The sequence below is a fragment of the Maylandia zebra genome, linkage group LG15, assembly GCF_041146795.1.
Source record: "Maylandia zebra isolate NMK-2024a linkage group LG15, Mzebra_GT3a, whole genome shotgun sequence".
NCBI lineage: Eukaryota > Metazoa > Chordata > Actinopteri > Cichliformes > Cichlidae > Maylandia > Maylandia zebra.
The window spans coordinates 31,458,889-31,484,825 of NC_135181.1; the positions used below are offsets into that span (position 1 = coordinate 31,458,889).

At 40.5% G+C, this 25,937-nt stretch overlaps 2 protein-coding genes across 2 annotated transcripts in view; one reads left to right on the forward strand and one right to left on the reverse strand.

Annotated features, from left to right (window-relative positions):
* The first annotated feature begins 7,592 nt into the window (after positions 1-7,592).
* Positions 7,593-25,937, forward strand: part of nt5dc1 (5'-nucleotidase domain containing 1) — a 75,941-nt gene continuing 57,596 nt past the window's right edge. The window contains exons 1-6 of the mRNA XM_004566214.5: positions 7,593-7,985; positions 9,183-9,274; positions 12,416-12,487; positions 12,577-12,686; positions 13,081-13,160; positions 13,260-13,341. Of these exons, the coding sequence (XP_004566271.1) occupies positions 7,893-7,985; positions 9,183-9,274; positions 12,416-12,487; positions 12,577-12,686; positions 13,081-13,160; positions 13,260-13,341 (529 nt within the window). The 5' untranslated portion in view covers positions 7,593-7,892. The remainder of the gene's footprint in view (positions 7,986-9,182; positions 9,275-12,415; positions 12,488-12,576; positions 12,687-13,080; positions 13,161-13,259; positions 13,342-25,937) is intronic.
* On the reverse strand, positions 13,419-19,801 carry col10a1b (collagen, type X, alpha 1b). The gene is made up of 3 exons (XM_004566213.4): positions 19,651-19,801; positions 19,200-19,332; positions 13,419-15,854 (listed from the first exon to the last, which is right to left on the reverse strand). The coding sequence occupies exons 2-3, from the start codon at positions 19,315-19,317 to the stop codon at positions 14,002-14,004; spliced, it is 1,971 nt and encodes a 656-aa protein (XP_004566270.1). The 5' UTR covers positions 19,318-19,332; positions 19,651-19,801; the 3' UTR covers positions 13,419-14,001.

The window sequence follows — 25,937 nt, forward strand, 5'->3', positions numbered from 1 at the left end:
GCTCGCTCACTCTCCACTGGGGTGACGTCACGCCTGCGCTTATAGTCGGGTTAGTCACGTGTTATGAATGTGGGAGAATTCTGATTCATGACACTTTTAGGAATATTTTTTATACATAATTTTCCATTTTTAGAGGCTCAAACGTAATTGGATAATTGACTGGCAGTTTCATGGCCAGCTGAGGCTTTTTACATTGTTATTTTATCACTAACTGAGCAGATAAATGTATTGATTTTACAGTGAATAGAAATAAATATGCTCATTATTTCTCCTTAATGTGACAATTAGCATATAAATGCTTAGAACTGTCATCATGGAAAGGTTTATCTTTATATAGGTATAGTTGTGTTCTCCACTTTGCATGCAGTCCTCATACAGTCATCAGGCTTGAAAACCTTATCTTTAAACCATATCTTACTTATCTTTACTCCTCAAAACATACCTGTCATTGTAGCCTGGTAGTGCTACAATGACAGGTGGTTTGTCCCCTCTAACCACATTTTTTTTCCTCCAGAAGCAGACTTGACTTGTGTGCAGCTTCAAATTTCAGTCAAGACTGAAGGTGTTAGTTCTGAATCAGAGGCTTTCTTTTTGGTTGTCACCGTCTCAGTCATGGCAATGTAAAACTCTATTAATATTTTCTAACAGTTCATGGCAAGCTTGAGCCCTGGTGGTTCCTGGATTATTCCTGAACATCCCAATAAGTTTCTTCTCATCGGATGCTGACAGTTTGTGTCTGTAAATGTGTGTGTGAATGGGTGGATGACTGGATATGTAAAGCGCTTTGGGGTCCTTAGGGACTAGTAAAGCGCTATATAAATACAGGCCATTTACCATTTACCATTCTTGCAGGGGTCTTGGCAAAGTGGTCATACATCTGAATACGTGTACTTCCATGGAACTGTGTAAAATGATATCTTGGAATCTGTAGTTTTTAAATGGTTCCAAGAGACCTCCCCAGTTTGTGTAAATCTACAACTCCTTCTTTACTGAGATCTTTTATGTCAAATGTGTTAATATGTCAAGTGTTTTCTATGTTATATTTGCCATTCCTGACCAGATACAAGTGATGACTAGCCAGGTCTTACACCATGAAGAATCCAAATGAGGATCTTTTTCATTCAAAGTGCTATCAGTGTGTATAGAAATGAGGAGAGAGGTGGGAGTGATTGTCTTTAGAACTACTTTCAGGCTGTGGTGTTGAACATCTTATCAGAATTTGTTGAATTATGAACACGGACAAGTACTGTCAGACTTTGAACAATGAAACAGTATCAGCTAATTGCCATCAGCTTAATTTGTCAGTGTGAAAATGATTCCAAAAATTATGTTGCTGTGTATGTTTAGACCTTAGCTTCAACATTAGGGATATTTTAGAGATATTTTAAAGTGCCGGTGATTGGTGGTTCGCTAAAGCCCTCACTGGGGTTTCGGCCTCCAAACAAGGATACATCCCCACTAATTATATGGCGCCTGTGGAGAGCATTAATGCAGAAACATAAGTATAGCTGCTGAATGAAGTATCATGTGAAAATAATGAAAGAGCAGATGTGACTGCAGTTTGTATCCATATGATTGTGGCGGAGGTGTGGTCCCGGGCGCGTCTGCAGGGGAGGAGTGGTGCAGTGGGCTTAACGGGGCGGTGCTGGAGATGCCGGTGAGAACAGCTGATGGCGATTTGGACTGATAATGGTTTCCTTCCCTTTTTATAGTGATAAAGACCTGTGTGTGTGTGTACCTGTGTATAGTGCATTTCACAATGATATAATGGATAAAAACAGGATAAAACGGTGTATATATGATGGATAACTATTCTAGATGGAGAAATATTTCAGAAGACTAATTAAAGAAATTACAAAAAAAAAAAAAAAAAAATTCTAGGATCATACCAAATATTGACTTTAAAGTTCATTAGATTTCTACAGAATGTCATCAAATTAACAGACTAAAATATATCAAGCAACTACTCCTTACAGAACAAAATCTTACATCTTTTTCACCTCAGTTTTTTTCTTCCCACATTTGATCTCAGAGGTCAAAAATGTCTGATTTAAACTCACCCTCTTAACAGAAACCAGATAAAAGTATAATTTATACTAATGTGTTGTTGCAGATGATGTTTAGAATTAAATGAGTTTCTTTGCTTTGATGAGGGTCTCTGTACCTCGGCCTGTCACAGGTGGTGAAACTGTTTTCAAAGAACAGCAGCAGCAATGTTCAAGTGATTTTGAGCTGCTTCTGCTTTATGACAGGGTCAAATGTGGAAAATAAATAGTGTTGCTGTCTTACTTTGAAGATATTCCAGAAGGCTACCATTTGTCATGAGTTCTGTGATGATGTAGACGGGTTCTCCCTGCTGCAGACAACTGGACCAGCCTGGGGTGCCAAAGCTTCTTCATGAGCTGAGATTCTCTCAGGAAGTATTTAGGGTCTATTGTGCCTAGGAGAGATGTGCAGTGCTTTCTCAACACTGGCACTAAAACAGGCTCTCAGATGTTGAGAAAGCATGTTGATTTTTGATGTTATTTTTTTCAAGGATGCTGTGTGGCAGGCGGGAGGATGAGTCAGAAGATGGGACATAAAAACTCAAAAGCAGCTTTATTACTTTGCACTTACAAAACAAAACACGGTTCTGGTCGGGAACAGATCATTTAAAAGGGCAAGGGAGAACTCAGACAACATACATACAAAAAAAAAAATCCCCTCTTGCCCCTGCGGGCAGTTTATCCTTCAAGCTCGGGTCCTCTACCAGAGGCCTGGGAGCTGTTCCTAGGACTGCGCTCTGCTGGACAGAAATCTCCGATGTTGTTCCTGGGATCTGCTGGAGCCACACGGCTAGTTTGGGAGTCACCGCACCTAGTGTTTTGATTACCACTGGGACCAATGTTACCTTCACCCTCCACATTTTCTCAAGCTCTTCTCTGAGCCCTTGGTATTTCTCGAGCTTCTCGTGTTCCTTCTTTCTGATGTTGCTGTCATTGGAAACCGCTACATGTATCACTACGGCCGTCTTCTTCTGTTTGTCTACTACCACTATGTCCGGTTGGTTAGCCACCACCATTTTGTCCATCTGTATCTGGAAGTCCCACAGGATCTTAGCTCGGTCATTCTCCACCACCCTTGGGGGCGGCTCCCATTTTGACCTTGGGACTTCCAGGTTATACTGGGCACAGATGTTCCTGTGTACTATGCTTCCGCTTGTCCTTTTCAGGGTCGCAGGGGGCACTGGAGCCTATCCCAGCTGTCATAGGGCGAGAGGCGGTGTACACCCTGGACAGGTCACCAGTCTGTCGCAGGCAACAGTAACCAATAGGCTAAATAATAAGACAGAATACAGAGGCATAAAACAACGAGCTAGCGAAAACTCAGAAGACCCAAAAACTCATAATAGTACCTACCTTACCTTCCTGCATGGCTCACCCAGACGTGCACAGAGGCCATCAGCCTGTCTGGAGTAATGCCCGGAGTAATCCCCCCTACTGGGGTTGTTTTGGTACCTCATGACCTGAAGGACTTGCTGTGGCAAATGGAACTTTGAATTCTGCTGTCTACCAAGACATCCTGAAGGAGAATGTCTGCCCATCTGTTCATGACCTGTAGCTGAAGTGCAAAAGAAAAACAAAATGAAGTCTTTGAAGTGGCCTAGTCAAAGTCCTGACCTGAACCCAATTGAGATGCTGTGGCATGACCTGAAAAAGGTGGTTCATGTTTGAAAACCCTCTAATGTGGCTAAATTACAACAATTCTGGAAAGATGAGTTGGCCAAAATTCCTCCACAGAGCTGTAAAAGACTCATTGCCAGTTATTGCATATGCTTGATTGCAATTGTTGCTGCTAAAGGTTATCAGGTTTGTAAAACAAACCTGTTTTACAGACCTGTAGGTTTGGACCCCCCCCCCCCCTCCCCCCCATAATGAACACCTTCATTTATAACCTGTATTTTGTGTTTACTTGTGTTATCTTTATCTTATATTTAAATTTGTTTGATCTGTAACATTTAAGTGTGACCAACATACAAAAAAATGGGAAATCAGGAGGCAGGCAAACACTTCCTCACACCACTGTAGTAGCTCTTTTCCAGTTTTACTGACCATAAAATGTAAGCCATCAGTGTAAATGACCAGATGTTGCCAATGGCACCCCTTTCATGTGAGCATGCTCAAACCTAGACCAGGATGGCTAGTGAATAACCAGCTTCAAGTGACCATTTATCCTATCTCCTATTGTAAGGTGGAACCAAAGATCTCAAATTTGGACTCATCAGCCCAAAGCGCAGATCTCTACTGATCTAATGTCCATTCAGTCTTTCTTTTCCCAAGCAAATCTCTTCTCCTTGGTGTTTTTTACCTATTCTTTGACAATAAAGGCCCGATTCGCGCAGTCTCCTCTAAACAGTTGATGTAGAGATGTGTCTGCTACTGGAACTCTGTGTGGCATTTATCTGGGCTGTAATCTGAAGTGCTGTTAGCTTGCAATTTCTAAGGCTTATTAGCTAATCATAATAAGCTGTTAGCCAGTGAGCATGCACTGTTTTTACCCCTCAGCTGAATGAGGTATTGTCTACCTGTGGGGCAAGTGGGTGTGCGGCTCAGACACCCAACTTTATGAACAAGATAACTCAAGAATAAGTTGAAGTAAGATTTGAAAAATTTGAATTTGATTTGAAAAATCTTACTTCAGACCTCATTCACCTTGAGGTCTCTTAGGTTTCAGATGATACTTTTTCTGAAAATCTTGTCAACACGATAACACGAGAAAGATGTCAACTATGATTGATAAGATAGGTGTCTATACTAGGAGTCTGGTGGCACTGGCAGCTGCCAGTATTTTTAAAAAATAGTATGAGCAAGACTTCCAAAAAAGACTCGACTAGTTATTATCTGACTAAAGGTGAGTGGCTGAGTCCATAAACTCATCTGGAAAGTGTTTACAGAGGGCAAGGCACAAAACCACATTCTTGTAGACTTTTTTCAACCTGTTATTACCACTTTCTGGTGTCCTTGAGATAGAAGGCAAGTTTAAGGCATGTCCAAATTGGCTTTTGTTTTCAACCCAGGAAGCTACATCCATGTTTTATGCTGAGTGGGTGTGAAGTTTTTAACTGAAGGAGGCAAAGGTGGAACTTTTGGTGTTAATACTGTTGAAAATGAGTATCTAATCCGAAAGCAACTTTTAGCAAACCCGGGTTAGATATGACTTTTTTATCTTCCAGGAAAGCATTCTAGCTTGGAAGATTACCATAATGTGACCTATGACTAACACTGACTATTAGCACAATGACAAGGATGCAATGTTTACAAAAAGAATAAAAACCTCTGTGAACAAAATTATTTCCAGACATGAACACACTGACATGCAGTAACACATTCAAAGAGAATTTAAAATTACACTTAAATGATGACAAATGAACATATTTTGAAATGGGCAGTATATGTGTCAAACCTAACTCCACTTGACTGGAAGATACCTTTTTCAGGACAGTGCTACTATGCGTCACTCTCAACCAACTGGTTCTCCTTGCTTCAAACATAGCAAGCATTCTTCTCACTGACTTCCTTACCAGAAAGCAACTATTATGAATCATGTTCACTTAGGAGCTCATTTTGCATTATATAACCAAGCTTTGATTAAAAAATTTTCTCTTTCTGAAACTACCCTTTTGGATTGGTCCTTTTGCGTGTGCAGATTTCCACCTGCATTCCAAAGGATGCATGTTAGGAAAGACTGGAGTTGTAAGAGTGAATGTTTGTCTGTCTCCTTGCCTTTCATCCCATGACAGCAGGGACATTATCTTTCCACACCACCTTAGGGTACATACTGATATTACACCAGCCTGGCCACTGTTCACCTTCAGATTAGATCTCTACAACATACTTCATAGATGTTTTGTTCATTAAGTCATTGCTGTTTCTTCACATTCCATTAATAGTTTTGGTTAATTTTGCAATGCTTAAATAATTTGCATATTTCATATTTTTATTTCCATAATGTTGTTATTGCATTTCTCCATGATGTGGGAATAATATGTAGTACTTTCTGTCTGTTATCTATACCACACTCACTGCATCTCTATAGAGGTGCTACTGCCAGACTTCCTGATGGAGTTCAGACACATATCAAAATAACTGGCCACCACAATTTGATTCTAACTGCTGACCTTTGTTTCCTCTTTTAACTGTAGAAATGGTGAAAGAGGTAAACATAGTTAAAACTGTTATTAAGGGCAATAAGGGCTGTTGAAATAAAAATGCTTTGGGACTCTGTTTGAAAAAGGTCAAATATAAAACATATACAAAATAGGAAAACATAAATCAAAACCAAATATGTTTCTCCAATACATTTAAAATTAATCTTATTGGACATGTTATATGTCCTGTAAAATCCACGACACATGGGGAAGAAAATATAAAAGTGTGCTGTTGAAAAATGAAAGGATTTCTCTTGAGAACAAAATAAAAAGCTAAAGATTGAGACAGGTTACTGTAAGGTTATGTCATGGCCTAATGTGTCATGGCCTAATGTGGTCCTACAGTAGTGCAAACTACAACAAAGGCGACTTCAGGTGATGTTTGGATGGTGGTAGCTGTGTAAGACAAATTGACCTTAAAATTAAGGTTGGGTTTGGGAGCGGTGGTTGTATCAGCACTGAGTAAAATAAGTCAACTACAGCCTGCTCTCATGTATGTTTTTTTTTTCACATTCTCTTAAATTTGTAATGTACTTTTAACTTAAAACTATTTTTAAAGTCTATATTGTGTATACATTTATTTAACATGTGTGGTCTGACAGCTCCTTGGCATTGCCATTGTCCATCTTCTTAACTTCTTCAGTTCAGTTTTGCTATTAGAATCTGTCCCATCTGTCACAGGGTGAAAGGTGAAGTACCCTCCGGTTTCAGGTCGTTCTTATGACAAACAAGGAAATGTTCACAAAGAGGAAGAATAAATGGATAAACACATGATTTTAGACCACATGATTTAGATTCATGATTTGGCTATTCAAGATATCTGCCAACTGTGCTGCATTTGTTCATGTTCATAGACTTGAATTGTCCTTCTTTTTGTTTGTGTGTGTTTATTTCTGAAGCAGCACAACTAGAAGTATGTTTTTGCATATATGCTGATTCTTCAGCAGATTCTTCATCATCTTTAAAGCTTTTTTTCTGGCAACTAGAAAAAACAGCTTTATGTTTTTATGAATGTTGTTTGTATTACGTTGTGTTTTCCAGATTTATTAATTCTTTGTTTTTTCATCTATTCGCGGTTTTAGTTTCTTTGTGTTCTGTGTATTTATGTCTTGATTTTCTACATTGTCTATTTTTTGATCCAGTTTTTTTTTGTATTTGTCTTTAACGCTGGCTATCAGGTTCAGTTGTCTGTAAGCATTTGCTGTTTTCTGTTTGTGTACAGTGTATACATGATTAATTTAGTCTATTCTGTGTGACAAACCGTGCATTGTTGTGATCTCCCAGAGCCTCCAACTGGAGAGACTAATTATATCTGTACAAGTGCGGGTATATGTACGTGGTGGGATGCTGCAATCACTACTGCAGGCATTAGCCTTTGCGTGCCCTAGATGGACGACTTTTACCTAATTTACCCGATACCTATACACTGTGTATTACGGTTTCACACCCGGAAGCACTGCGTGCTGTCTTGTCTTCTTCTGGCACACAGGAGTTAAACTTCTGCCTCCATGTGGACAACTTATTGACATTAACCGTTCTGTGATCAGCCATTTGCGTTGAGGAAAAGCCGCGCTGGTGGGATTATTTTCGCGCAGGCAGAGCGCAGAGCCATCCTCGCCGTCACACGGTGACATTGACACACTCGGAGTGTTTGTGCTGCTGTGCCCAAGTTGGTGCTTCGGAGCGTCCCCCAGCCTCAGCAACAATGAGCGAATACTTCAGCCTTTCGGACTGCGACGTTATCGGCTTCGACCTGGACCACACGCTCTGCCGCTACCATCTGAAAGAGACCTCCAGGGTGAGTGTGCAGCGCGCGCGGCTAGCTTCACACGCACACAACCGTACGGTGGCCGCGAGGCGCTGGCTCGCAACACATCTGGAATAGAAACAACCCGTGGCTGGCCAGCGGGCTCAGCGGGCATCTGTGGCATTTTTCACTGGCATCAAGGCTCGCTGGTGAAAACGCTGGTGTGTGCTGTGGGAGGTTTGATGTGATGTGATGCTGCCGCTGCTGCAGTCACTCTGCGTGACTCACGGGGTGAACGTCGGCGGTGATGCTCACACATACATGTCTTTAAGTGTTTAAGTCCCCTCAGAGGCCTGCTGATAGCCAGCACATTTTCATACCCTTCTTCATCTGATGTCGTTAGAGTAAATAATAACAACACTGCGGACTCGCGGGGTGTTGCTGGATCCCGTGACATCGTATGACAAATAAATAACTGCTGAATCCTTGTTTCCTGCAACTTACCAAGGCCTGGAGTTCATTTGTTTTCCATCAATGTCAGATACGCACAGTTCAATTCTTTACACATATCACACAATGGATATGTCAGTGATAGAGATGTCGTCCAGTTTTAATAGACTAGTGTTTATTATCTGTGAGTGAAAACTAACTTAATGCCGTGATGTGGATTTTTCCTTTGATATTCACAAAGCATCGTACAGATATGTGTAACATGAAAGGTTTAAATACTGACAAGCTTAGTACGTGAACTCTCCAGTTTATAGTTACCTTCGGGTCTTTAGAGTCTGTGAGCACTATAATCCATTGGTTCCCTTTGTGGACCCATACTTTGTGCAGCTGTTTCTATGCTTATGCTGACTCATGGAGGTCATATTCTATAATAAGTATTTCTGTAAATAAAAAAAAAATAAAAAAACCTGAGCGGTTATGAGCAATAACTAGTTGTTCTTCATTATATCAGGGTCATAATAGGTCTTTTTTTGGCAATGAGTCTGTGTTAACTTGTTAAGAAAAGAAAAGCATGGTTTAGATATGAATAAATAAACCCCCAGTATAAATAAACCCCCAGTATAAATAAACCCCCAGTATAAAACATGTTGAAAAAATGCTAATAACCTAAACCAGAGAAGAATGAGGAAAGTCTTTAGTATAGCCTTAATTTGGAATATAAACCTGTATATTTTTGGCATTCTGTAGCACTCTCTGTACACTTCGGTGTGTGATGGTATGTGCTCTTTGTGTTTACAGCTTATCTACGAGAGCTTTGCCAGATATCTGGTGGAGCATAAAGGATATGACAAAGACCTGCTGAATCTAACTCCTGCTACCTGGGATTTCTGGTGAGTCAGCAGCAGCATCAGTTTTGTCGGCCTAAAGCAAAATGGGACAGAAACACGTGTAATGAATATCTGACGATCCCTCAGGTACTACATTCATCTGATATTAATGGCTAAAAAAGAAGTAACATCTTTGAAGAACAGAATGTTAACCTGCACTTCATCATTGATGAATGTATCTTTCCCTCTGCTGTGTTGACTGTTAGTAGGCCAGTACTAACCCATATCCAAGTAAAATCAATATTCGCATTCAGATGTCACTATCAGCACCCACCGAAGTGCAAACATTCCTATTCACAGTTTTCGTTTGTGTGAAGCCCTGAAGGGCAGAGTACCATTCAACCTTACTGAACATTTCATCAAACCATAGTGCAGACATATCAATTTGTTTCAAACCACAAATATTCTGCCTCTCATATGTACAAAACCAAAGAAGTGTGGACATACTGAAAGTTGTATTTTAATCACTTTTAATCAATCAAAGTCATTGCAGGAGCTCCACTTTGGTGGTTTTCTTTTAACCCTTGTGTGGTGTTCGTATTTTTGTTACTCAGCCAGTGTTCATGGGTCTGGTGGACCCGCTAGAGTTTTGGCTTTCCAAATTAACACTATCAAACAATTTTATGTTAAATGACTCAACAGATGTTTACTTCATCCCAATTACAAGCCATATGAACAGCAAACATGGTTAATTTTTTCCCTTTACCTTTGTTAGATCACATTTATGAATTAATGTGCTTCTCGTTTTTCTTTTATATAAAATGTTATAAAAAAATCTGTTATAATCAAGTGGAGTGAGTGGAAAGACACAACACATTTACACGTGAAGCAATATGTTTCACAACTAAATGGGATCAGCTGCTCATCAATGGTGACATTAGGCCCAGGGTTGTAAAACAGGGGAGGTGGTGCACACACTTATCCCACACTGTCCTGATGGCAGGTAGCTTGTCTCTCTGCCGTCGAGCTGGTCTGTCGTCTCGGTTATCAAAACGGATAATCCTGGAAATTTTGTTGAAGTTTTCCAGAAACATTGATGCATGGAAAGGTTCTTGCCGGTTTCTGCATCCCACAGGGATTCTGTGGATTCCCCTTTGGACCTGAAAACTCCAGCAAGGATAAGAACCCCAAAGTAGGCCTTTGGGGTTCTTAGATGGATTTGGTCCATCTCCTTCCACCTCTCTCCAAAAACACACCTTCCTTCTAGATTACTGCAATCCAGAATAATTTTCTGGATGGAATCTGGGATGAAAAGCTCAAATGAAGACTTGATGTCCTGTCAGCCGTGTTGGCCCTGGCTTATCACAGTAGCAGCTCTGCAGGGTGGCTCATTTCTTGGGCAAGAAGACCATTCAATTTCACCAGTTATTGACATCCATATTTCTTCACTTGCTGTCTGGTGGGCTTGTTCTGGTCCTGGAGCTGGCTGCAGATGGGGTACTCGTCTTCGTTTTGTTACTAAATGGTGCTCAACCTCATCCTCTTCTTCAAAGTCACTGTCAGACTCAGAAATGTGAAATATTCTGAAACCTCTTTGTCAACATCATCATCAGAAGCCCCTCTCTCTTCCAAAATCAATTGGATGGCCCTCGCAGCAGATAATCTTTTGCCATCTTGATCAGTTGTGATAAAGAACCACACTGGCAAAGTCTTATTTATAGTATTATGCCCCTAATTTGCAGGTGGGACAGGGTATGAGAAAATAAAATTTGGATCCCTAAAGAAAGAGGGTAAAATGTGCGGGAATGTAAGAGCAGACAGTGTTGATAGTTGAATTTTCAACAATGTTGCAACTTTGTGCGGAGCAGGAGGGGAAGAAAACACTATCAGCAGCACCAGAAAGGAGGAAGACAGAGTGTGGGAACACAGGACCTACACTTTCAACACTTTTATTAGACCTGGGTCCAGTGGACCCGAACACCTTGTATGTAATGTAAATGCGTGGGGGGAGGTACAGTATGAGGTCATTGAAAATTTGTTCAGATTCATGTTCTTCACAGAAAATAAGCCAAAGCCAATGAATTTCAGGTTGAAAAAATAATTAATTGTTTAATTTTTCTTTTGAAAAAAAACTGAAAACGGGTCTCACAGACCCGAACACCATACAAGGGTTAAGTATATCTTGAGTACTTTCACCAGGACAAAAGCATGAAAAAGAATGTCCCTTATATATTCTGTATAAAAGGTATGCAAAAGTTTTACATCTGAATGGGTCAAAATTTCCTCTTCAAAAGGGATGTCAGGACACAAAAGACAAGCTAATTCTTCAGCTAATTGGCTAATGCTAGCTGGATAAGGTAGTGATAGTGTTACAAAATTCATGTTGGTGTTTTCAGGTTGAAAAGATAATTAATAATGAATCAATTTGGAGTTGTTTTTGCACTTTTATGGCATCTACACCCTGATAACAGTCTTTAAGTTACAATAAAATGCAAGAAACTTTATTGTAATTTACCCACACATTATTATTTTTTTTTTTATCAGATTTACAAAGTTGTGCATGGACACAGTCTTGTTTAATAAATGTTAGTCGTCTTGTGCTTTTACACCTGTGGCTCATTCCCTCTCCCTTTATTAGCCATGGATGGATGTAAATTCACAATAGAAATGTGTGTTTAGCAATCTTAGATCTGATATCAGACAGCAAAAGAAAAACTACTCAAAGGAGAAAGAGTAATGGAGGCTATCAACTCTACATTTAGAACAAAAGGACCTGGCAGATGTAAAAAGGAAAAAAGTACATCAGTTCGCAGAAAGAAAACATCAGCTATTTATAGCACCCATTTATTAGGGTACAATTTGAAATGTGAAAATGTTGCTGTTAAATGTTAAATATGGCTTCACCTTATTATTTTGCTCAAGTCCAAAGGTCTTGCCTTGCTTAAAAAAAAGAGTTGTAGGTATGGTCAGACGTACGCCTGGTGTTGCTATAGTTCTACAGCACATTTCCCATTTATGCAAGTTTTTGTGCATACACATTCTTTATCCATCTGGCTGTGGCGTATAAGCATTTTCCCCTGAACACACGGTGAAACCAACAATTGGTAGGCTCAACAGATGGCAAACAATTGCTTGACCACTGATTTTGTACTTGTAAATCAAGTAACTGCAGATAGTTTTTCTAACAGAGACTTTTGTGTTCAGTTTTAAAGGGCTAGTGGTGGATCTGGAGGATGGAAACCTTGTAAAGCTAGCGGAAGATGGAACTGTCTTAAGGTATGAGTCTGCATCATGACAGTTTCAGCGTTCACAGAACTTCAAAGTGAGATGATAACTTTATCACGGTTTTTCTTCTGTTTGAATAGAGCGACACATGGAACCAGTGATCTCAGCACAGAAGAAATCATCAAACATTATGGCCCCAAAAGAGAGTGGAATCACTTTAATAGCCTCAGTACCTCCTTCACGAGATCTTGTATGATGTTTACATCCATCTGTATCAATCAGTAACTGTAAGCTGTTAGCTCCTGACCTCTTAATATCTCCCATATCACTAGAGACCTGTGGGTTGGTGATGTCTTCTCCTTTATATGGAAATTTCACCTATTTGGGATACCTTACTGAATAATAATCTTAAACTGAATAATAAGCTTACAGCAGATTGCATGTGAAAAACTTGATTTGAAAGGTAATAGCTTTCACTGTAATGTTTTTGAAACTGTGCTTTTTTAATTTGTGGCTAAATGGTTTGCCAGTGACTTGTTGGAGCTTAAGCAGTTGAGAAGCTAATGTATATTTTCTTTATATTTTTTCACAGTTTTTTTTTTACATTTCATTCATTTGCTAATATTTTCTTTTGGTCTTTGCAGCAAAATACTACTTCTATGATAACTACTTTGATCTGCCTGGTGCCCTTCTCTGTGGACGAGTCGTTGACATGTTGCACAAGGTCATTTTTGTTTTTTTACTGTGAGATTTGTAATATTGGTTGGCATTTTCATGAAGAGAACACATACTGAAACTTAATTTATGTTTGTTTCTCAAACAGCGAGGAAATGAGGTGAATTCTGACTTTTGGAAAGACATGGTGGCTGCCATTGACCACAATTACAACACATCTGCGTTCAGAGGTAAGAATTTTATTACAAACCTGCATACATTTTAGATTTCTTATGAGAAGAACACAAATTAACACACATAGGTAATCTTTCGTTTTCAAATAAGAACTTTTATTCCATGTTTGGTCAGTGAGTGGTACATAACTTAACACATCCAAGGAGACATAGTTGTTTAGAAAAAATGGTTTGAATTTTTTTTATCTTACGTTCCTTTCCTGATCACAGTGCTTGTGAGAATGTGCTGATCTCTAATGACATATAGTACACGTTTGCCTTCTTGTATGTCTTTTTATATGTATATTACAGGAAAATTCTTAAACAACAGACATTAATAAAACAAACACAAGTAAAAGACATGCTGTAAATGTTACAGGCAGTTGTAGAGCACCACTTAAAGTATCATGTATCTTATGTTGTTATGTTTCATGGATTTTAAAATTCCAAAGGCACACACAAAGTAAACTGGGGAAAGTGATCATTTTTAATCTGCAATAAATTTCTGAACAACTTCTTAGCAAATTGAAGACATTTAATGAGGCGGTTAAACCTTTAAAACTTGTAACCACATTTTTCTTTAATCTGCAATCCAAATTCTGAACTTTGTAAAGTGATATTTTTCTCTGAGTATTTAAATGTTTTATAAGGTTTTGAGGTTTATTTGGATTTGTGAAATCACGTTGAGGCAATCAAGAACCCAGAGAAACCGCAGTGAACATTATCGGCAGCAAATATGCCATTACTCTCCTCATCAGGGACCTGAATATAGACTCTGTCACCTGTATACAGCTGGAGAACAGCACTGCCTGCCATCTCATCCAGGAAGCCCTTGTTGTACTCATCATAGGTGAAAAGAACTGGCTCCTCATTTCTGTAGAGGGCCACCAAAGCATTGGCACCATTGACATGAAAGTGATAGCTGAAATAGTAGAGGCCTGGGACCTGGCAGGTGAACACGCCACTGTGAGGGTCATAATGGTTCTCGCCATTGTACAGAATCTGGTTAAACTGAATAGGGGTTACCGCTGGGGGGTAGGCCGTGGTTAGCACAGCACTAAAAGCGGACATAGGAGCCTTAATCATCTGAGGCATCACAACCTCATGAGATTTGATTGGCATGCTCTTCTCATGGTGGTAGACCATTTCTCCTGGTGGACCAGGTGGTCCAGGAGGACCAGCAGGACCTGGGAGACCATCATGACCTCTGGAACCAGGAATTCCAGGAGGACCATGGGGACCAGGAATTCCCTTAGCTGTCAAGCCAGCTGGGCCAGGTGGACCTGGAAGACCTGGATGACCCTTGAATCCAGTGGGACCTGAAGGACCAGGAGGTCCAACGGGTCCCATTGGTCCAGGCAGTCCAGACTCACCGCTTTTACCTGGTGCTCCTGGGGCGCCAGTGTGTCCCTTTGGCCCTTGGGCACCATTAATACCTGGGAGTCCTGGGGCACCTTGATGGCCTTGTGAACCCTTTGGACCTTGAGCACCATTATGACCTGGGATTCCCGATGGACCTACTGCTCCAGGGGTACCTGGTTTTCCAGTGAAACCTGGAGCTCCCTGTTCTCCTTTGGTTCCTCTTGGGCCCGGTGCACCTACCATGCCAATGTCACCTTTGGGCCCAACTGGGCCTGTCTCACCCTGAAATCCTCTTGCACCCTGTGGGCCAGCTGGACCCATGGGACCAGTAGCACCTGGCTGACCGGTAAATCCAGTTGGGCCTGGCTCTCCTTTTTGACCAGTAGTTCCTGGACTACCGGGGGCTCCTCTGCTACCTGGAATTCCAGGTTCACCTGTTTTGCCAACACCTGGCATGCCAGGTGAGCCTGGTTGACCAGCAGGACCCTGTGGACCTTTTACTCCCATTGGTCCAGGCATACCTGGGGTGCCATTCTGACCGGGTTTTCCTGGTGCTCCTGTGCCTGGTTGCCCAGTATGACCCTTTGGCCCTTGCACACCCATTGGTCCAGGTGAACCATCTCTTCCAGGCTCACCAGGCTTGCCAGGTTCTCCAGGATAACCGGTGGCACCAGGTTTACCAATTCCAGGTTTTCCAGGCATTCCAGATGGGCCCATTGGCCCAACAGGCCCTGCTGGTCCTTGAACGCCAGGAACTCCAATGCCTCTCTCTCCTTTGGGTCCATGAAGACCAGGAATTCCAGGATGTCCCTTTAAACCAGGCTCTCCTCTTGGACCCATTGCTCCAGAGATCCCAGCTGGTCCAGGTTTTCCAACAGAAGAAAGTCCAGCAGGTCCAGGAGATCCAGGGGTACCAGGTGCACCTCTGTGACCCATTGGTCCAGTTGCGCCAGGCTGACCTCTTTCTCCAGGCTTTCCAGGGGCGCCTGGTTTTCCAGGGCTACCTGAGACACCAGGTTTACCTGCTTGAGTGAAACCAGGTGGTCCGGGTGGTCCAGGTGGGCCTTGTGGTCCAGTGTGTCCCACACCACTCTTTCCAGGAGGTCCAGGAGGTCCCATTGGTCCTGGCTCACCTGGAGGACCTTGAGGGCCTGGCTGGCCTTCAACAGCTAGGGATTACAAAAACCCACAAAAAAAGTAATTAATCAGTTGATAGAATGTATATGTCAAAATGTTATTATGCCTCCGTTTTTTCTGGTTTTAGCTTTTGCTCAGCTCTATCTTTATCTTTGAATTTAGTAAATGTATTGATGAACTGAAATTGAATTTATATGTTGAGATAGTGGCTTCATAATAGAGCATCTTGTGTCCATTTATTGTACAGCCTTTTATGACCCTTGAATAACCCTGACATCTGATATCTTCTCCATAAGATCACAATCTGACTTGAAACACTGATCCCTGTAAATTGTGGAGTGGGTTTTTCACAGCATGATCTTCACAGCACAGTAATCTGTGGTGTTGCTCCCACACAGTTTATGCTTGCTGGTATAAGACCCAGTTGTACCCTCTCCTATGAACAGCAGCTGTATATGTCCACCCAATACTGCACCCATCCTTTTCCTGTACTGCCCATGCTAGTAAATGTGTAGTTGGTGGCATCAAATCAACATCATCTTAATGCATTTCGTGCCATATAAAGTACAATACAAGTACAAGTAATGGCTAAAGTGGGATGAATATGTGTGCTAAACTGGTGTATAATGCCAGTTTGTAGTGGAAGTTAGTGTTCACTAAATTTACAGCTATAATATAGGTGTAGTTAAGCATAGTTCCTTTTCTCCAACAATACAAACTATTTATAGCTTTACTCCAATTTAACAGTAGATAGGGAGCATCATGGACAAAGTTGGCAGTTTGTTCTTCAAACCTAAGGCAACACACATAACTTCCAGACAGTCTAGTTGTGTTGTCTCTTGACCTCTTAACATCAAACAGGTTGCTAGCAGACTGGTTTGGATTAGGATTAGGTTCACATATACCATGTATCAGGAGTTTTTGTCTTTTTTGAAATATGCAAATAGAAATCGTTAAAAAATGGGGGGTTAACTGCAGGATCAAAATGCATGTAAGAGATTTGATTTGAAAGGCAACATTTTTTTAGTTTCTGAAAATATGCCCGTTTGGTGAAAATCAACCCTAACCTCAAGTCTTTTGCAGATGACATGGCTGAGATTAAGAGATTACATTTGTTGTTCATGCATTGGAATTTTTACTGATGACTTAAACTTACATGTATTATTTTTCAGTTTGGTACTATCTTAAAGTTAATTTAATACTTTTAGTGAAAGTAAAGTAAAGGACACAGTTTCCAGAGCTGTCTACCTTTAAGTATCTTTATAAATAATATAATTATCATTTTCATTTCTACTGTAAAAATGAAAACCTGAGCACTCTGAGCTTTAATATTAACAAGACAAATCATTTATATAAATGCTGTAGCTTTTCATCATAACTCTGGATGCATCCTTGTCAAATGAAGCCCTGTCAGAGAAACAAATCAAATGGTGCTGGCCTCTCTTTTGAGATGGTGTTTTGAGAAAAAAAAGTTCTCTGAGAGGGCTATCATTTTCCTGTCACATAAAGGCTGTGCTTGAAACCTCACAGGAGATGTTTGTCCAGAAGTGGGAATTTTTGGCAGCCAAGAAAACCACAAAATGAAGGTGATGATACTGGCCTCGGTAGCTAACCCCTGATCTGAACTGCGTGTTGCCTGTAAACACTGTGCATGGTTAGGCTCACATTCCATGTAGTGTCATTATCCACGCTCAGTTTGGCTGCTTCAGTAAATACCCCCTCAGTCTGACTCTTGATTCTGTCTTTTATATTAGAAAGACTGTTTCCATTCTTTCAGCTGAGTGAAGGTCCATTAAATTTGCTGTGGTTTGTTTGGGAGATTTACTGTTTGAACTTATGAGAGCATTTCTCCGCAGCCTGTATAGGTTTTTTTCCCCTTGTAATTGTATGGTGTGATTTTAATACCACAAGGCACTTTGCGAGGGCGTGCCTGCAACGTGGTCGCAGCATCTGTTTTGGAGATTTGTCAAATTTGAGCTTGCATTGTTGACTTTGAAATCTAGATTTACGTAAAGGCACACAAGTCAAACCACATCAGAGCAAAGCAGCAGAAATAAGTCCTTCTGAAAGTTTGACTCTTTGTTTTGTTGGGGTATAAAATTTAGTTTTAGGCATCATCTTGGTTGCTGTGTCATAACTACTGCTTTGTTTTTTATGACACATGCAGTATACACAGCTTTCCTCTTTAAACTTAATTTATCCAGAGCACAAGTGCTTGCTTACAGCCCTACCCCACCTTTCAGTTATATACAGCGGTACACAGCAGTTTACTTGGCCTGCTTGATAGCACTTAATTAAGGAGGGTGGCACTTTCCATATGTATATGAGTCAGGAGTTTGCCAGGATATGTGACATTCGTAGCGATGATAATTATGATGAGGATAATGACGTGTAGCTTGTTGAAAGATTGTCTTCAACCTATGTAAAAGGCTGCTGTGTTTGCAGGGTTCATGCAGGTTATCAGATCAGCGGTGACAGCTCAAACGGCAATTTTTGTCGTGAGGTGGTGACTTGAAAACCTTGCTTTGAGTTTCCTTTTTAAACCTCTTAATGTCCACCAGGTTGCTGGCAACCAGTTTATCGTAAGGGACGGAGTTAGGCTTAGGTTCACATCTCCTCCCTTTATATGGAATATTCAGGCTAGCATACCCAAACTGGAATCTTGTAACAGTATGAGGCAAAAATGTCTGTAAAAGGCAAAATCTTCAATTTTTTAAAGCTATGCTTATTTAGTATGTGGCTAGAACCCTACATGGTTTGCAAGCAACCCAGTGAATATTATAAGTTTTATTAAAAATTACTACTATTTTATTTTGGTCAAGTTTTTAAACCTTTATACCTTTTGTAACTTAATGTCCACCAGGTCAGTGCTGACCTTTGTAGAGTTTGGTGAACTGTACGCTTAAAATAAATGTATGCCCAATGCAGGATCTTGTAGTTTCTGACAGTATGTGGCTAAAATGAAACCCGACCATGACCATGACCCTGGTCTTCAGTAACCTGGTGGGCATTAAAGATGGTAGTATTGGAATGATATGGCTTAATTCATCTTATTCATCATTTGTACTGTTTCCCTCATTTTTCCAGCAATAGAGCAGGTTACAAAATATGACAAGTGTCATCTATTCCTTTTTAGCACTTTCATTTGGTTTTAACTGCTCAACAAAAATGTGATGGATTATGAAACTGATGGAGTCTAAAAGAGGTGTGCGTTCCAGCCTGCAGTCATTTGAACACTGGGCTTGTCTGGAGTTAACATACTAAAAGAAATAGATGCACTTTTTGCATGTTTTTTTAAGGCATGTTTTCTATTCTGGCTCCTCCTCGATTTGTTATTGGGATTTTTATGAAAATAAAACACACACAATAAAACTCACCATGACTCTTGACAGGGTAGGGAGTCTTGCTCACTTTTGGGACATGATAATACCTCTCAGGCGTTGCCTCAGCTAATGCTAGGAGGACGAGGAGGAGGCTTGTTACCCTCAGGTCCATCTTGTGACGCTAAACCTGCAAAGACAAAAAAGAAAATCACTTTTATGAGAAAAAGCATCTTCACATACAATCAGTGCAAGTGGAGGAGATGGCCAAAAATTAAACTGGCTTGTCCTTTAAAAAAAAAAAAAAAATCATACATCTATTGATTCACTGCTAGAGGAATATTTTGTTGGATCGGCACTCTCAGGTGCAATCTCTCTCCTGGTGTAAACCCAGCTGCAGCACATGGCTCATTACAGTCAGCACTCTGACCCACCTCTCAGTCAGAGCCAGGCTCCAGCTGGGAATCCCCTGATACATTCCCCTGAAATCAGGCAAAAGCCACCTTACCGGGAAGGTTTAGGCCTCTGGAGAAACAGTGGGGAACTTGGGAGGCTGCTGTCCCGGCGTGGTGCTCGTATATCCTTAGTTGTGGAGTCTCTCTTGACTGAGCGGCTGCTGCTGCTTCCCAGGGCACTGGGCTCAAGGTATTTATACTGGTCTTTAGCAGCGTGGAGGATCTGCCTGCTGGAAGTTCCTCCCTTATTCTGATGTCATCTTTAATGATGGTGCCATGTCACTTGTCACTCTAGGGTGATTTTCTCTCTCTCTCTCTCCTCACTCCTTCTGGTTCTCTCTGTCTGTGCGGAGCAGCAGCAGTCAGGGGATTCCTAGCAGACTTTCTATGGGTGACATGTCCCAGTGAGGGTGATCTGTGAACATAACACCTTTAACAGCTCTTTTGACTGGCACTCTTGTGACAGATGTCTGCGTTAGTGTCCCTGTTTAGCATTTTTAATTGCACAAACATAGGTGTTTTCTTAAAGTCTAAAAACATCAAGTTATTGACTAAGTGGGTTGTGACGGGATGTTTTTTCTGGAAAAGTAAAGACTGCAAGTCTGACAATATTTTCCTCCAGTCGGAAGGCTCTGTACTGGTCAGGCTGTGGTGTGCTATACGGAGCAGACAGCTATTTTCAGTCACATTGGGTTAAATGTGAATTTGCACCCATCTTTTAATGGGTGCTGGAAACTTTCCCTTTCTCATGTGTAATTTTCAGCAGACTGTGTGTATTCTTCTAAACGCATTTCCAAACTCAGCAGTCTGACCTTTCATTTGTGTTCAGGTTTATATTTCTCAGAGTAAAAACATGTCATGATGCTGGCATGTTTATGTCTGTATATTGTCTGTGTAATTTTTGCAAACCAGTCTGTGGTTTTTGAGGCTGAGATCCACAGTGCAGCTTTGAAACACCAGGAGGCAGAAGTGAGGTTTTTTTTCTAAGACGCTCACCTGCTTCGTCCTGTGAGAAGCCTCCTGTTTGCGCTTCAGGCTCAGGGAGCTGGGTGCTGCTCTACCAGTGCAGCTGGAGGATAGCTGGAGTGAAGTTATTGTTAGTGTGGGATTTTTTGTTTTTGTTTTTTTTTTAATGGCAGTCTGTGTTACAGAGAAAAAAAACCTAAATTGTGTAATTGGACAATGATCTAAAGCTACATATCTGAAAAAGGCATTCTGCTTTAGTTTTAATATTTAACAACAGTCATTTACTAATCATTTAAGATCAATGTTTAGACAAAAATAATAAAAACATATTAAAACCTTCTTTCAAAATAAATGATCACTTTGCTGTCTGCAACACATTTTTAAAAAGTTGTGAAAGAGGCAGCAATAATTGTACGGTTTTTACTAAGTTAACTACCTTTAATTTAGCAAACTCCCACCGTAAGGGTGTGTTTTAACTGATGAAACTGTGTCGTACTCAGGCTCGGACATCTGATTGCTGCCTTTTATAAGTTTATTCCACAACCATAAACTAACACCAGTACAGTAACCGTGCCTTTACAGATGCCAGGTAATCAACTGAAAGACACAAAATAAAACAACCATACAACATTAACAAAGCAACACTATTAATGACAGTACAGTTTAGTAATAGTCATATTTATAGCTTTAACACGTTACTTGGTTAACACAGAAACTCACCAGCTCGGCTTCATCAGTCATAACAGCGATATCAATGAAAAGAAGATCCGGCAGGTAGGATCTATGAGCGGCCGTTAACACGTACCATCCCAGACTTAGATAAATCACTCCGTCTTAAATAAATTTGTCATTTAAAGCAAATATGAGTCTGGCTGATAATAAATCACAACAAACAAATTGGCATGTTAGTAATATGGGAAGAAACCACACAATAATAGACTAGGACAGTTATCTAATATCAAGCAAAAAAATAAACAGTAATTAGGAGAAAAAAAAAGAGCATCCCAGAGAAACTGAATCCCTCAGAAGTAAAGATGAGAATGAAACACTTTTTGGGCAAATAGTTTCATAGAGTAGTAGATTTTAAGAGAATTCTGGGATTTTAGCATTTACAATACATAATAGAAAACAATCCCTTTATGCAACAGATAGGGCTGAAAACCAATACTGCATGATGGTGATGATTATATAAGTCTTTATTGTCAACATGTTTGAAGAAAACGTGGTCATGGCCCTTTTTCCTTCCTGTACTGTACCTTGAAAAAACATATTTTTTGTGCTTTTTAAAGTGGGGGATGTTTATACATTGCTTCAGGGTTAGAGTAGGTTGTAGGGAGTTGTGATCTTTGGGTCTTTAGACAGCACTACATCATTCTGGAAATCACAACACGGGCACAGGACCACTCCAGAAACCACTGAACAATGAATTAGAGCCAAGTTTATTTAAGATGGATTGACAAGAAGTGGTGTGTGCTAATAATCAAACCCGCTTATTATCAGCACCAAGTTAAAATAGCAGGACAATGCCAAACTCCCCTGCCAGCAGTCTAGACCTGCTACCCTCTGAAAGTGTTATGAAATGGAAGCTTGAATAAGAAAACATGTGCCATTCAAGACTGTAGCAGTTGTAGCAATTGGACTCTTCACTTCCACAATGCTTATGCTAAAGTCATAGTAAGGCAAAACAGTGACCAGAGGTTGTGGTGCAAACAAAATTATTGCAACCATGTGCAGTGAACTTGTGATTTCAATGCTTTTGGTTCCTTCAACAATGGGGACCAGATTGGTGTTCACTTGCAGTCATCAAGTCAGCAAGTTTCGTGCATCTAAATGGTGATAAAATGGCCAGAAGTCAGAGTCAGTCCGCTGTCTGTTAAATTGCCAATGATTGGGTCAAGAAACTCAAAAATTCCTGCTCCAGTAACATGGTTGTTGTAGAATGGCAATTTAACTAAAAGATGACCAAGAGCTTAGCAAACACTGTTTTTTTTTCTGACTAACTTCTTTTTTTCTCTCATCTGTACTTTGGTGTGACCAGGCAAGTAAAGGTGTAGTGAAATGGAGCATTTGGTATTAAATTCTTAAGGAAGGAGGAAGGTTTAACATTCTTTACAAAAAGTCCAACGAGACGGAATTGATGCTGCAGCCACTGGACGAACTTCCCAGGTGGAAGGAGTTATCATTTTCTGACTCCTGTCCCATTAAATGTACTAAAGGCCATCACTGTAATACTTTAATGTTACAGTGTTACAGGCGTTTCCATTCGTGACCCATGCATGTGGACTGCTTGTTTTTTGTAATTGTCCTATGATCCTCACTGACATGCAGATCATTTACTTTCAGTCACATTTATCCCTCTGTTTCATGCTCTTTTGTTACTTAAATGTGAAGAATCATCTGCGACTGTGCTCCTGGAATTTGTTTGAAAAAGTACAGAACTTTCAAACAATACTTGTTAGATGGGTGGCTGTAGCTCAGGAGGTAGAGCAGGTCACCTACTGATCGGAAGGTTGGAGGTTCAATCCCAGGCTCCTCCAGTCTGCATGCCAAGTATCCTTGGGCAAGATACTAACCCCAAGTTGCTCTCCGATGCATCCATCGGAGTATGAATGTGTGTGAGTGTAGTTAGAAAGTACTCAGTATAGAGGTAGTGCTTGTGAGAATGGGTGTGACTGGGTGAATGTGGCGTGTTGTATAGAGCTCTTTGAGTACTCTGGGAGAGTAGAAAAGCGCTATATAAGAATCAGTCCATTTACCATTTAGATGACTGAGTGGACCATCTATCTTTTATCACACTTGTAGCTGTGGCCAGTAGGTTCTCATATGACATCAGTTGGCTAGAACAAGCTTTGGTTTGGCTACAAGTTAATAGCTTGAAGCCAAGCAAGCAGTTGTAATTTATCTAGGAGTTGCCATACTGAGATTGGGGATGGGCATTTAAAGCAAAAATACTATTTGATGTTCACAGAGAACTATTCGGACTAATTCCATCTTTAACTGTGGGAGATGCTCTAATGGGTGTCACCACTGGTTTTGTAGCTTAACCAAAGGTCAAGACCGTGGCCATGGTTAACTCTGGCTCCACCCTTCCTGGTAAGATTGAGTCTCATTAGGCTCCACTCGCAGCCCATGTGATATTTATACATTCAGTGAGTAGTTTTTTTTTAAATTGGTTTTTCTGTTTCTCTTTCTGCCTCACATGACATTTTTTTACACATGTCAAGTAGAATAAATGCAAAATTCAGTAAGCAAAAAAAAAAAAGAAATCAATGAAATTAACAAAATCAAATTAATGAAATAAGAATAAATAATTGTATTATCAATAAACATCATGAATTGTATCTAAAAGTGGTTGTGAAGTAATCCTGATGATAGCCTGACATGGTTGAGGTTGACAACCAGTACAACTCTGACTCATGACTTATCCAAGTAATGCTTTCTGCAGCTTAAACTGTGTTAACTTCCTGATCTTCATCAGCTTACATCTGCTGTACATAAGAATCGTGACTGGCCTGGGACTGTGTAATATATCTGTGGTTTTAGAAAAGCCTTTCCTCCGCTTTCACCGTATCATTTACCCTGCCAGCCACAGATGAGCATTCAGCGAGCCATGGGCATCTTCGGTAAACTCTTCGAATGAAATGACAGAGTAGCGTGGGAGGTGGAGTCGACATTTAACAAGTTTCTAAGCTGCAGATACGCCATTGCATCTCACCATGAAAGTGGCAGTGACCGCAGTGAGGCATGGCTCCTTTTTTATTTCAATTGGATTACTTTTTTCCATTTTGGTGTGTCAGAATTAATGCCTCCCTATCTAAATCTGGCCGCTGTGAGGTTTATTGTAAACGGCTACTTAGATTCACAGCCTGTATTTGGGCGAGTTTGTGCTGTGTATGGCAAAAAGCAGTCATAAAGCAAAAACATGTAATTAGGAGGGGAGATGAGCTCGATAAGAATTAGTCTTCAGTGTTTTCAGACACCTTGTGATGGCAGGCTGGGTTGCACTTGTGGGAAGGGTCTGCTGTAAACGTTGTTTTGCCCCTCCAAACATTAACACACTGCCGCTTCATTCCAGACATGACTTAATTCTTCTTCAATGGCTTTAATTAACTCTAACAGAGTTTGTCCCCCCACTATACTCAGCCTCTGTTTTCCACATTAACTTGAAACATGTTTATGATTAAGTCACATTTGTGTTTTCTGTGATTCTGAAAAAATGTACTCTGCACCTCAGCTGGCAGAGGAACGCTCACACCTTTTGTTGTCCTTTTTCCAGTTTGTGTTGTCTTTTTTAAAATCCCATTGTGTGTTTTTCTATAGTTGAATGCATTTTCCCCCAGATTTAGCCCAGGAATAAACAGTATATTGGACAGTATCAAACCGGCAAATTAAAATCCAAATCCAATTCAAAAATTGGATGTGTTGTTAAATGACTACTGAATTGTAATTTGTATCTTTGGACAGAAAGTCCAGTGTGGTGTGTCTCGGTGTGTCTGTAACTGTTGGATGTAAAAAAAAAAAAAAAAAAAAGGACAGTCAGTGGTATTTGCATAAACTAGTAACGCACACATAAATGCACTCGGCAAAACTACACAAAACAAGTAAATGTACATGGGATACAACGTTAAGAACAAAAACAACCAAAATGTATGAATTTTGGTGCCAACAAAATCTGATAGCTCAGTGTCATTGTCTCTGGCCAATAGGCAGGGGTAAAAATATTTGAATTTTTTAGTAACTGCGTCCAGGTAATTTAAAATACCCATAATGCCATAATGGCTCAGTCACACGGTCCCCAACCTTTTTTGCGCCACGGACCAGTTTATGCCCAACAATATTTTCACGGACCGGCCTTTAAGGTGTCGCGGATAAATACAACAAAATAAAACTAGTACCAGTACCAAAAAAAAGAAGATTTATTCATAACACACGTGAAAAGACCCAGGAAAACCGAGTTAACGATAAAAACGATAACAAAATAACGCTGAAAACCGATAAAAACTCTGAAAACCATACATTTCATACCTGAGCCTCAACTCTCGCGGCCCAGTACCAAACGACTCACGGACCAGTACCGGTCCGAGGCCCGGGGGTTGGGGACCGCTGCACTAGAGTGAAAGTAGGGTCGCAACCTCTTTGTGTTTGGGAAAAATCTGGTTGCCCTTAGTTATGTTTGATTACCTAGAAATTAAACATGAGGCACTATCAACCTCTGTGTGATAATGTGTTCCAATCTGGGAACCTATCACCTGCTGACTGGATGCTGTTGTTATTGGTGCATGCAAACTGTGACATCATCACACAGCCAGCCTTGACCTGCTGCAGTCAGAAGAAGTCAAAAAAGAAAACAAAGCGTTACTGAAGTTTTTCCAGA